Source organism: Triticum urartu, chromosome 1A (assembly GCF_056163025.1).
Source record: "Triticum urartu cultivar PI428250 chromosome 1A, HENAU_Tu73, whole genome shotgun sequence".
Taxonomy (NCBI): Eukaryota; Viridiplantae; Streptophyta; class Magnoliopsida; order Poales; family Poaceae; genus Triticum; species Triticum urartu.
Window position 1 is genome coordinate 69,092,673 of NC_141873.1, and position 13,586 is coordinate 69,106,258.

The 13,586-nt window shown below is 45.1% G+C and overlaps 1 protein-coding gene and 1 pseudogene across 2 annotated transcripts; both read right to left on the reverse strand.

Annotated features, from left to right (window-relative positions):
* Window positions 1-376: 376 nt before the first annotated feature.
* On the reverse strand, window positions 377-3,439 carry LOC125547229 (uncharacterized; annotated as a pseudogene). The gene is made up of 2 exons (XR_015619163.1): window positions 2,775-3,439; window positions 377-2,621 (listed from the first exon to the last, which is right to left on the reverse strand). The product of XR_015619163.1 is annotated as an uncharacterized LOC125547229 (transcript).
* A 5,336-nt stretch (window positions 3,440-8,775) lies between these two features.
* Window positions 8,776-12,511, reverse strand: LOC125547212 (shaggy-related protein kinase gamma). The gene is made up of 13 exons (XM_048711181.2): window positions 12,305-12,511; window positions 11,366-11,547; window positions 11,189-11,281; window positions 11,037-11,096; window positions 10,653-10,925; window positions 10,481-10,555; window positions 10,318-10,374; window positions 10,095-10,235; window positions 9,957-10,007; window positions 9,732-9,827; window positions 9,574-9,657; window positions 9,323-9,425; window positions 8,776-9,228 (listed from the first exon to the last, which is right to left on the reverse strand). Exons 2-13 carry the CDS (start codon window positions 11,480-11,482, stop codon window positions 9,146-9,148), a joined length of 1,233 nt encoding a protein of 410 aa, XP_048567138.1. The 5' UTR covers window positions 11,483-11,547; window positions 12,305-12,511; the 3' UTR covers window positions 8,776-9,145.
* Between the last annotated feature and the right edge of the window lie 1,075 nt (window positions 12,512-13,586).

Genomic DNA, 13,586 nt, shown 5'->3' on the forward strand with positions numbered 1-13,586 from the left:
GCCTCCTTGAACGCCTTCTCCTGTTCAGGAGCAATCGTTCCCGTGGAGACACCGGTGACCCAGAACACGTTCGTAGCCGTGAGCCATAAAGTGGTCTTAGTCTGCCAACGCTTAAAATACGAACCGGTAAACTTATCCGGTTTCAGTGCAGCGGCAAAGCCACTTGCCAAAAAATTCCTACACATAATAGGTTTTTGGATTGTTGAGTAAATAGGCAATTTCTCAATTAAATTAATCCACGAGTAAATCACTAGCATGGCATTGACACAAATAAACACATACTGATATTCAGTCAAGCTAGCACATACTACGCTAATTGCAGAAATATCTACGTATAACGCTAGCATGGCTAAAACAGAAAATAGTAAGAGCGGGATAAACGAGTTATACCCTCCAGTAGGCCATGCAGAGGCCGCGGCTTTGGTGGCAGCAGCGGCGTCATCGGCGGCCTTCTTGTCGGCTTCAGCTTTCTCGGCGACGGCATGTTCGGCGTTGGTGGACATGATGATGATGAAGGTGACGCGGACGTAGAGGAAGTAGACGACCGGAAGCGAGCAACCGCATAATCGTTGCCCAAAAAACTATTCGCCCCTCACCCCGTACAGGAACCAGAAGGGCGTGGTTTCGGAGACCTGCTCTCCCGTCGATCGTGTACGCGGCGGACGGGATGGAGTCACCGGCGGCAGCAGCAACAAAGGAACGACGGTGGGCGTGCGCGTGATCTGTTCGTGGCGGCTAGGGTTAGGAGACACCGCACACTTATATAGGCGCAGTCGCATGGAGAGACGTGGGCTCGACCCACGTCCGAGTCCATGACAGCCCACGATCTGACGTCTCAGATCGTGGCCCAGCTGTCAGAGAACTCTTCGTTAGTGACTGGCAAAAATAAGCGCGTAGATGTGAGCTCGGCTCGGCTCAATCCCGCAACCCGCGGCGCGGCGCATCGTGCCGAGGCGTGGCGAGGCGGGCGGCGGAGGAGGAGTGCGCGAGGACCTCTTCTCTTCTCAAGCTCCAATAGCATGTAGAAGAGAAACCATTATAAGGAGGTCCAACTCCTCTTCTATTTCCGGGGTGGGACTAAACTTCCCACTACACCTAGTGCCACATAACCACATGGGCCCTTAGAGATTTTTCAGAAATTGCTATATGGGCCTAGAGCCCATCTCAAATTTCAGCACGAGTACCCCTGGGCAGCTGGGCGTAGCCACACCTTTTCCTTATTTTTGAGCATCTTCAACAGTCGCGCGGGCAACGCGCCGCGTGCTAAAAACTCATTTGCCGCACGCCCTTCACCTGGTTTGATGCGGCCGGTAGCGCTGGCTCCAGCAGCCGCGTTAAAATTGAGAGCACGCGCGTAGCTTTAGCGGCCGCGCTAAAATGCAGCATGCGCTAAACATTGCGTACATTTTTTAAATAATATAAAACGATAAAATAAAATTCATAGATCAAAACGATACATAGATATTTTACATAGTTCCATAGCATAGATAGATAAGAAACTACGGTGCAACAATTTTAAAAAAACTACTAGATAGTGTAACTACAGCCTACTCCCAGTCGTCATCATCATCATCATCGCCATCCTCGCTGGTCTGGTCCGAGGTATTGAGCCACATGTCTTCCCAACGATCATCATCAGACGAAAAGATCGACTGCCCACCATTTTCAACGATTTCGCACTGCGATAACGCCAGGGCCTTCCGCCGACGCATGTCCAACCGCTCCTCGCGGCGCTTTGCCGTCTCCTCGCGGCGCCTTGCCCAGAAGGCTTCCTCGTTGGCGACGTCCTCCGGGTGGCGCCGGCGCCACTCTGCCATGGCCCGCTCGTCCTCCTCGACGAGGAGGAGGCGGCGCTGCCGCCGAGCGTGCTTCGCACGGTTCTGATCCGTGATAAGACGAGGCGGAGGGGCGACGTCCTGCGCCTGCTGGCGCATTTCGACATCCTGGAAGTTCATCTGATGGTGCGGCCTGTCCAGGCGCCACGCCGCCGCGTCGTAGACGCGTGCAGCCTCGTGCGAGGTCCGGAACGTACAGAGGCCGAACCGAACGTCGCCGGACCGAATCTCGATGGAGTATCAGCCGTTGGGGCACTGGCGGACGTCGCGGTAGCTCGACGCTCCTCGGCGGCGCGACGGCATGGTGGCGCGTCGGTGGCGGGGCGCTGAAGCGGCGAGGAGAGGAAGCGGTGGACGCCCTGGAGCGGCGAAGAAGCTACGAGGCGCGTGTGGCAGTATGGATAGGCGTGTGGTGAGTGTTAAGACTTAATTAACACAAGTTAATTAAGAGATTAAATCTCCACTTATCCAAACTGTCATATAAAGAGATGCAACTCTTGTAACCGTCGTGTCCCTTCGGATGCGCCCCTTCGGGGACTATAAATATGTAACTTGTCATCATCAATAGACACAGTTTTTCATTACTATCAGATTGCGTCTCGTTCTATTTCAATACGTTATCACCACGCTCCAGGCAGAGCGACTCCACCGGTGCGGCGTTCCCCGGCTACGGCATCGCTCGCTAGTTGGACGGCCTCAGCCCTCGGCCAGGCGTGGTGGCGCCCGCTACCTCGGCGGCCCTCAGCCCGGCGGAAGTGCTTCCAAGCGGCAGCCTCGCACTGTGCACTGCAACGACATGAATCTCTCGATCTTTAATTGGCTCTTCAAGAGCGATTCCTTGTAGGAAATTAACAGGAGAATGAAGATCAAGGGCATTGGCATCCATCGATCCTAATTTCCTTTTACAAACATGAATCAAGAAGAGGTAAGATGCCTCACTTCATTACCATCGTCACTGGACTGGTGGTGGCGCTCGCCGCCATCTTGCATCAAGGACGCCATTGCTGGACAATCAGCTTCGTTTGGCCTCGGCCCCTCGCTGGACTGGGAGACCGGAATCACTGGCTTCGCGTCCTGCGGTAACGAGGCGGCGCGGCCTAGGCGCGAAGCCGCCAACGGCCGCCTAACGCGCGACCGCGGCGACGCCTTCCCAGTGACGTATGCGGCTCCCAAGGCGGAGCACGCAGCGGCCCTCGGCCCGACGGTGCTCCTCTCGGTGTGTCGTGGCCACAGGCCCCGCCGTTGTGCTTGGCTTCACGCCCTCCCACTGCGCAAGTCACAGATGGCAGGCTCGGCGCCCATGAGGACAGCCTCCAACCGCGTCGCGGCACAGAAGACCGAGGCCGGCGACGCTCCCAGGCGAACGATGCGGCCCTCGGCTCGCATCCGCGCAGATCAGCGGCGCCAGAGGCAACGGCCCTCTACTGGCCCTCTGCAGCGTCGCCCTTCGGCACGCGTGTGGCAACGAAACCGACGGCCGGAACACTCCTTCCGGCCAAGGAGGCGGCTGCTCCCTCTGGCGTGGCTCCCCGCGGTGGAGACGACGGCGGGCTCATAGTCGTGGCCCTGGCCGTCGAGCCAAAACGGCGACGAGGCGGTTACAGGATTTTTCCTGGTCGAAATCGCTCGGGAGGAAAGAGATAGAACCTTATCTCTTCGCTGGTTTTGCAATTTAGCCCTTGCGGCTTACCTATTTACGGAATAGCCCAAAACTTGTGTCTGTCATCATTTTGTGGCTAATTCCGGGATGTTTCGGGACATTGCAGCTTGGTCCAACTACTTGCTATTTATTAGCACTGATAATATTTAGGCCATATACCGATCATCATTTAGCCCATTTTCTGTTGAGTTTAACATTCCAGAATATGTGGTTATTATGTGGCATGTTCAATGTGTTTGCTATTTAGCAATCCCTATAACATGTCCTATTATTACAATGATACTGTTTTGCGATTGAGATTAAGTTTTCTCGCACAACAATATTGATTAGCGATTGAGAATATTTTTCTCCCACAAAATAATTTCATAGCGATTGAGATTAATTTTCTCTCGCAAAATATTAATTTACCCTGCTGAATTATCTTGCAACTTGATACAATATCATCTCATTTAATTTGAGGTCTATACAATTCAAGTTTTTCACTTGAACATCAAGTTTGCAACATCATTACTATTCATTATAATAGTGGTGTATTTCTGTTGAGTATGATGTATTTCAGAATGTATGTATCTCCATGTTTGCTACTTGTCGAGATTAATACGTCTATTTGCAATTGAGATTTTGACATTCTTCATGAACATGTCACAACGGTCGAGATTGTTTTCTCCCGCACAACAAAACTTGTAAATTTTTGACAATAACATCTACCTCAATATTAGGAAAACACAAGGTAATGAGTTGAATCTACTGCCCATGTGCAGAGTAACTCTATTACTGTGAGGTCTGCATGATCTTCAATGTGTTATGTTCCCACAATTGAGGTTGAGCTTTTTCAAGTTATACACTTGAGTCAAATTTTTGCATTCTTATTACAAAACTATGATGATTTTTAATTTACTTCTTGTAAATAAATTATCTCTGGCTTGCCCTATAAATAATCGATGGCTAACAATTTGAGGCACTTGCCCTCAATGACCACAACTTACTTAAGCTAGCAGGTCATGGACATCAAGATCAGTCTTGCATCCCATGGGATAGCGCGTGCAATCCATGCCATGCCACCGGGACGCAAAGGACCTCAAGGGTAATGGTTTGGAACTCACTTCAAACCCTCAACCTGACACCATCAAGCTGTCACGAGACCCTATGAGCACGGAGAGCATGATGGTTGAATATGCATCAACCGACATGTTTGGAGACTATACATTTAGTCCCTTAGTCTCCTTAGTGATCTATTTATTTATGTCCATTTATGATGTTCTAATAAGAACATCATTATTGTTGTCATTATATATTGTATATCACAATATATTGTATCAGCACTTTGATACAAATTCATTTGTATGTATTCTATATATCCGACATTAATTTTCTTGAGAATCTTCATATCTATATATAGATTTCTACGGGAGTCAATCCGATGAAAATTGATATGTGCCTTGTGGACATTTGCATCACAAACTCTATACTCAAGGAAGTTCAATGTTTCCACTCTCATCGAGAGAAAGGAGATATTTTAAAATCGCTAGATGCAATGAGGTATTTGTTGGCTCAACTCGAGTCATATTTACTATCCCCGTGGGTACTCGAGTAACGTCGGGATGTTTCATTGCTTCTCAAGTTTAACTCGTACCCTATTAAGCTATAGAGATATTCGTCAAAAATGGTTTCCATAGCGAAACCTATGCCGACAACAAAGAGAAATATCTTCTCTGATATGGCAAGCACATTCTCTATGTATCATCTGGGTTGTACTACACATACTACAGAACCCGTAGCACATGTTGCATGCGAGATAGTTTTCCAAAGTGTCTTTTGCATGACAAACTTGGCATTCCAGCTTTGGTCATCATTCACATTGGGTTGAAACCGAAACTATCAACAATTCCAATGGTTTATGATTATTATGATGCTTAATTCTTACAATATTTGGATTTTGTGTGCATTACATGTGACACAGGGAGGCAAATTTTAAGGCTCACACACCTTAAAGTGTATGCATAACCACTCAGACTCCTTGAATGCATCAAGTCGAGGTAAATGGCTCTTCCCAACCATTGAGTAGACTATTCAGGTATTCCATGGTTCTAAAAGACATATCTACATGATGGTCTTAAGTGTGTGCTTTATTCACACGAAACCATTGGCTTATTATCCTGACAACGATTTCAACCAAATCGAATGGATAATATTGCAGAATTCTCCTTGAGTGCCTTCTCTATGGCCCTCAGATTAAAGTTTAGCAATTTGTCCTAATGTCTAGACTCAAAATGGTTTGATAGAATCCTATCAAAAGAGTTAAGCTCATTGCATTATCTTTACTTTGTAATTGCAACTTACCAATTTTACATTGGAGTCATGCAGTTTTACACGCTCATGACAGAACTGCATAATATTATTCCCCTCTATCTTTGATATGTGGATATCTACCAAGTATTTCCTATCTGCGGTAATTCGGTTGCATACCGATATCATCACCCGGCGTACATCATTGGCCCCTCAACATATAGTTGGGATCTATGTGAGGAATAACTGTATTACCGTCAATACCTCAAGCCCCTCACACAGGAAGTTATTCAAGGCCAGTATGCTGATTCAATGAGGAACATTTCCAGGCATTAGGGGGAGATTTCAAGTACCATAAAGAATGCCAGGAAATTAGTGGAATGTTCAACACATTTCTGCCTCAAATCCACATACTCAAAGATCTGAACCATGCATTCAGAACATTTGCAACACATTGCAAATAACCTGCCAGATTCATTTGCTGACTATAAAGGTGTCACAATCCTACAATCCTGCAAAATATGCCCGAAAGAGTGAAGGTACCAATAAGAATCACTCCACTCCCCGTTCGAAGCAATAGGGGGAGATGTATGGCAATAGTACATCAGGATTTAGCTTCTTGCAAGCAAGGATATCAAGGCCTGTGAATCAGTAAATGCAAGTCAACTTCACATTGACAGACACCTAATGGGTAGTATACACCCAGTGGACGGGAAACCTCCACCAACCCAGGTCATAGTGCACACAATGACCGGGACATCGGAATACCCGACTCAATCGCATTAGGAAATCGCGAGCAGTCACCATGGGTAACGATATTTCCATCAACTATATATTGATATATAGATTCTGGAGAAACATATAACCGGAAGTCTACAATTGTCGACATACATTTCTCAACTAGATTGAAAAAACCTTTCAAGTGATTCAGATCCAAAGACCATGGCCATGGCAAAGTGTGAACAACACTCGGACTGAACTCAAGCAAAGGGTATAATCTTGGTAGAAATAATCTTGCTCAATAATGGAAGGTATTCATAAGCAATACTTACACCAGTTTTCTTCTGAAAACAGAATTGAGAACAACAAGGTGGTGAAATATAGAGCAAGTATTGTAGCACAAGGGTTCACGCAGATACCCAACTATTCTCAGAGGTGGAATCTCTTTCTGATAACTTATATCATTGACAGCATAAAATCATCTATCTTTGCAGTTGATAGATGTAGTGATTACATATCCATGTGGATCACTAGATTCAGACATATATGATTGATTCCCGATGAAATCTCAATTCTGAATCGAAATACAAAATGCAACATACATTGTGTAGAATCAGTAAGTCACCATACGACTTATTGTTGTCGGTACATATGATACAACCGACGTAGTGGGTTCCTTATGCATAAGGATTACTCCTACAATGATGATTATCCATATTTGTGTGTCTGCAATGATGACACATGTAATTATCTAAATGACGGAGTTTAAAATAAAGGATTTGGGTAAACCAAAATACCGCTCGTTACTACAACTTGAGCACCTTCATTCATACATTATGGTTTACTATGTTGTCTACATCCAAATATATTGGAGAAATTCATTGTGGATAAATCTTATCCATCCATAACTCTCATGATAGTTCATTCTCTAGACATAGAGGAAGATCTATTTAGACCAAGAGATGATGGAAATAAGATATTGGAACTCAACGTTCCGTAATGCCATTGGATCCACCAAACACAATTGGTTGGTACTCAAGAATATCTTTCGATATCTCCAAGGCATCAAACATTTTGTCCTGGTTTTTCAGTTTCACAGAAATGTGAACACCGATATCGTTGGATACATCGATCAGATCCCCACTATGTCAGATCGTAGACAAGCTTAGTGTTACTACTAGGTGTGGTAGCCCTCTCATGAAGAGTCTTCGAAACAGACATCATGGCTATATCCACCAACCATTATCTCAAAGATAATGTTGCTTGTGTTGCTCGGATGCAAACAGGTTACATAATAAGCAATATCACTATATTGCATATCTTGTAAGTCAAATCATATGACTGATTTGTTCACCAAGTCTCTACCAACTTCTACATTCCGGAAATATGTTCATGAAATTGGTATATGACGGCTTCGGAATTTGCAAGAATCAAGGGGAGTATCTTCCTAAATTGTTCCTATTAAAAGCATCATATTATACTCTTTTTCCCTTCATGAGTTTACTTTATAGGTTCTCATGAAGGTTTTTAATAAGGTAATATCAACACAAGACAATATGTCATATTTTCTGTTTTCCCCACCGGGATTTTTAAGAAAGTATATACGACATATTTATTGTCCTTTAATTCTATGGGGTTTTCTCATATTGAGTTAAACAGACAATAATCATTATATGTTGCATTATTTTCTCCTTATTTTCCCACAGGGTTTGAAGGAGTTTTAGCAACATATCAAACACCCATCTCCTCACATTTTTCCCACAGGGTTTTTCGAGGAGACTTACCTAAGTTGATGATGATGATACTACATGGACAAGCGTAGATTAGGGGGAGTGTTAAGACTTAATTAACACAAGTTAATTAAGAGATTAAATCTCCACTTATCCAAACTGTCATAAAAAGAGATGCAACTCTTGTAACCGTCGTGTCCCTCCGGATGCGCCCCTTCGGGGACTATAAATATGTAACTTGTCATCATCAATAGACACAGTTTTTCATTACTATCAGATTGCGTCTCGTTCTATTTCAATAGCGAGCGCCGCAATTTATAGACGCGCGGGAAGCGGCGCGCCAAAAGTAGCGCGCGAGCTGCCGCCCTTTGCCGTGCCGCGCGCGCGTCTCTTGGCGCGACTGTTGGAGATGCTCTTAAGAGAATGCAGGCCCTCGGACTGATTTGCTAGGATACAAACACGAGGCAGCAGTATCTACTCAAGTTCAACAACTTAGTGGATCCTAGGATTTGTCAACTTGTTCAGTTTGTACCAGATAGCAAAATTGAAAAACTTGACAGTATCTGACAGAACAATGTGATGAGTACAAATGAATTATAGCCTGGATCCATGAACAAATACTGGACCAAATATTGGCGGTACATAGGGTGCATCCTTCATTGCATAGCACATGAGCTCAGGGGAAAACGGTCGAAACACTTCTCATCTACTTACAGAATCATGGGTGGTTTGTTACATCGGCAGTAGGGGGAAAGAATACATGACATCGAGGTCTCGGACGAGAAAAAGAATAATAATCACATGTGTCATCGCCTATATCCCGTGTGGCTGCAGGCAATCTCAAATTCCTGGGGTTTCTAGTAGACGACAACTGGATTTGTTCTGAACTAAACTTCAAGCAGCCGTCTGACGGATCACCATCCTACAAAGGCACAGTTCTTCCGAGCATGTTCAGGGATGAGCTTCACCAGGATGTCCATTGGCACGCCCTTCAACTCTGTTCAAGTCCAGCACACCAGAGTTGAAGATAAGTAGGGTTATAAACATTTGATTAGTGCTAGTGCGAGTGCGAGTTGATGTTGTAGACTAACCATGGGGCTTAAAGTTAAAGAGGGGAGGAAGAAAACGGCCGTTCGGTAAACGGGTGTTTGGGTCCCGGAGTTCATCGAAGAATGGATGAATTAATGCTTCCAACTGTATCAGGAAAGCAGGTAGGAATGTAAGCTACAGCTTGCACAAAACAGCATCCGTTCGAATACAGGGAAGCAAAAGCATTTAATTTAACAGTGATGACTATAAATCAAACTTCTCTAGGAAACAATATTTGCTCAGCAACACTCACAGCAGTTGAACGCAGGCTTGGTGAATATTGCAAGAGTCTGGAGACAAGATCTACTGCTTCAGCAGGCATTCTTTTATGGAAGATCTGATGGAAATAAAAATAATAATGTTATACTGAAGCCTTAGAAGCAAATAAAACAACTAACAAAAGGTTCCTACCTTGTGCCATGGGTGAGCTTTGATTTGTGGGAATTTAAACTCTGTATAATTTGGATTCATGCACTTAATTTCTTCTCTTGTAGGGGTACCTAAAACCTGATGGGAAACAATGTAAGTAGGTGTAAATACAACTAAAAGATGGTAACTTCCTTGGAAACAATGTAAACAGGAACAAATACAATTAAACAGACAGCAACTTCCAGGGGAGAAAGATTGTGAATGTACCTTGATGATTTCAACAAGCTGATCAACACCACTGTCGCCAGGGAATATAGGCTATTAGGAAAGAGAATGGATCTTAGGCTGACAGATCCCATAAGCTGGATAGTTTAATAATCACATATAAATTGTGTGGTCATTTACCTGTCCTAGAAGGAGTTCAGCAAGAACACAGCCAGCAGACCAAACGTCAATTGCCGTTGTGTATTCAGTAGCACCAAATATGAGCTCTGGGGCTCTATAGTACCTTGAACAGATATAGGAAATATTTGGTTCTCCTTTTACCTATCAAAAATAAAAAGTAGTTAGACAACATGAAAATGGCAATGTCGTGCAAGTGTGAATATCAGGTAATGTATGATCATACCAACACTTTCGCACTTCCGAAGTCACATAATTTCAATTGGTGTGTATGTGGATTCACCTGGCAAAAATAATTTTTCATCAAATCAGCTGACTATACCAAAAGTAGTGCTTAACTATACATTAAATGCTTCAGGAAGTGTTCAATTGATTTGTAATGTACGAACCAGAAGATTTTGAGGCTTGATGTCTCTGTGGCATACTCCAATGCTGTTGTGAATGTATGCCAAAGATCTACATATCTGTCAATTATAATGAATTTAACAACTTATGGTCAGTACTAAGCAGTGCTTGAATAGATTTAACAGACTTTTGGCAGGAAAAGAGCATGAACTTTACCTGATACATGTACAGTTTTGCATATATCAAGGGCATGCGTTGGTTCATCTTGTTGTAATGCTTAATGACACGATGAGCAGTCTCCGGCACATACTCAAGCACCAGGTTGAGGTAAAGCTCCTCCTTCTCAGTCTTTGAGAAAAAACAATGCTTTAAAGCCACAACATTTGGGTGGTCAAGAACTCGCATCGTTTGCAGCTCACGGTTCTTATATCTCTTGTCTTGAAGAACCTTCTTTATAGCCACCGTCTCCCCAGTTTCAAGACACTTAGCCTATGCAAGATCATTCAGAAAAAGTTGGAGCCATCAGGAATTGCTAAATAAAAGTATACACAAATTAACACATCAAGACACTAAAAAATACTGATTTATCCAGTAACAAACCTGGAAAACAGTTCCAAATGACCCATTACCAACCACGCGCTCAGCCATGTAGCTAATGGTCTGCAATGCAGATACATAGCTTAGTAGAGAGAAATTATTGAGCTTCGGAGAGGATTGCAATAACACCAGTTAATATAGATTCTTTTACATACCTGTTTTGCTTGCCCATTTCTTCCCTCAATGCTTGTGACTATAATATGGCCTGGTTCCGTCCCATTGCCGTTGACTACTATATCCTCAGGGTCCTGCATTGTTCAGACACAAAATTAGGAACTGATCACCTGCCAAAAGACATAAGGTGAAGTGGTCAACCAGTCTAGGGAGATTACCCTGTCATCCCTTATGCTCATATTGCCCATCTCGTTCGGAAGTCGGTCGGCATCACCACTAGTACTCGTGTCATTCTGAAAGCGCGAGGAAGGACGCACCGCACCAACCGAGGCCATAATGTGGTAGAATTACCCAATAAGAGTTACAGGCTACCGTTCAGAATGCACCGTACTTGGTTAACCTGCAAAAGGCAGCATTACTGTGAGTCAGAAACGTACAGGTAAGTCGATCGTCTAAAGGAGGTGACCAGGATAATTGTCTAAGGACGTCCACTTCTGGTTGCAGACAATTTCTATTGCTTGATAGGCTTGAAGATACTGAAAAGTTTATAATTTTACACTCCCAACGCCCTCTCGACAGCCAAATTCCTAGCAAGATTGGACCCTGTTCTCGGTGGCTCAAACCAGTTCTTGTCACAAGCCAGAAAATTAGACTGGTTCCCACATATCATAAAGCTCTGTCTAAAAGTCTGATCATGCAGGACATACTCAGCAACTCGATACCCACCGTTAGCTTCCGAAGCTAGTTGACCAATTCGCGTCTCCTTGCTTGGTACGGTAGGCATATATCGAAATTAAAAACGACACAATTCTCGATCCAGATCACCGTATTTGCATCGAAGCCTGCATCCATCCTCACCAACTCCCCTCCAATCCAAGACATTCAGGACCGCGGAGAACCCAGCAAGAGGACGCAATCGAGCTCCGAGCCCCAAATTTTGCAAGCCAGAAGAGGAAAAAAAAAGGAAAACAAACACCTATCATCCGAACCGAGGGCAGGCCATCACCTAAAACGCAGCACCCTAAGACCACCGAACCCTAGAACCACGGCTTCTCCCTCGCCCTCGCGCAAGGACCCGCCGGAATCGACGGATCGGAGAAAACGGAGGATGCCCGAATTGATTGATTGATCGATCGATCGATCGATCGATTACCTACCGGGTAAGAAGGCCGGCCTGCCCGACGCGGGGATCCGGGGCGGAATCCGCCTGGCGCGGGGGTGAATTTCCCCCCTCCCTCCCCAGCTCCGGCGCGGGACGTGGGGGGAGGATCGGAGGAGAGGAGGGGGCGGCGAGCGAGCGAGCAGAGCAAATGGGAGGGAGGGGTCGCCAGGGGGGAAAAAGAGGTTATAATGCGGAGGAGGAAAAAAAAGATGTGATTAATTAATTAATTGCGTTGGGTTCATTAACTCGTTGATTAATTAATTAGCAAACCTGTCTGTTTGACCGTTGAAAGGTTCTGGCCCCGGGGCGCCCTCATCGTGTCATGTGATGTGGGGCCGGTTTTATCTTTCTTTGTACTACTTTCTGGCAAATTTGACAATTTTGACCTTGGGATAAAATCAATTCGCGGAATGAACTGCCCGTGAAACTATTTCACAGCACTGACATTTTTGTGTAGCGTCCGCCACGACGGCGCCACACCCTACGGTGCAGCGCCTAACTCGGGGGCGTTGCACTCCAGTCCAGCGTGGCAGCCCCTGGGCCCGCACCCAGTAGTGCAGCGCCTCCGTGCTAGGCGCCCCACATGTAATGTGCAGCGCCTCCGTGCTAGGCGCCACACATGTAATGTGCAGCGCCTAGCGTTCGGGCGCTGCACTGTGACTTAGACGCCAGCCGCCCGCTCCCCCCTCCCCCCACCCCACCCCATTCGTTCAGTTGCAAAAGAAGCAGCGGCGCCGGTGGCTTCCTCCTCTCCCCCTCTCAATCCCCTCTCCCAAATCCTTCAGATCCGACGATTTGGTCCGTGCATTTCTTCACCAATCCATCTTAGATGGTACTCTCCTCCGATCCCCTTCTTTCTATCCATAGAAAATATGATATTTTGAAGATTTGAGGAATCCTTGTTTGATTAGATTAGATTTGAATCTTGCATGTATTAGAACTTTGCATGTATTACAACCCCTGTTTGTTTGATTTGTGGAACCCTAGTTTAGTTTATGGAAGAGTTATTTGTATGAAGTAGGCATAATTTATGGAAAAGTCATTTGTATGAAGTAGGTCTAGTTATTTGTGGAACCCTAGTTTATTAGTTTTGTTTGATTTGATATGGTTGGATACATAGATTGGTATGGTTGCATCTAGTAGGCGTACTTTAATTTATTTGTATTCAAAAGATAATCGTGTTGACAAGAAAGCTTTATTTCAAAATTGTTAGGATGGTTTGGCTTCTCGATGATCACTGGGACAAACAACACCGGTCGTACGCTATGGCGGTGGAG

Excerpts from the sequence above, each read along its gene's own strand:
- LOC125547212 (XM_048711181.2), bottom strand. The coding sequence starts at position 11,482 with ATGGCCTCGGTTGGTGCGGTGCGTCCTTCCTCGCGCTTTCAGAATGAC. Across the intron at positions 11,097-11,188 it reads GAAATGGGCAAGCAAAACAG|ACCATTAGCTACATGGCTGA; the intron begins GTATGTAAAAGA and ends TCTGCATTGCAG. Across the intron at positions 9,828-9,956 it reads AGCTTGTTGAAATCATCAAG|GTTTTAGGTACCCCTACAAG; the intron begins GTACATTCACAA and ends GTTTCCCATCAG.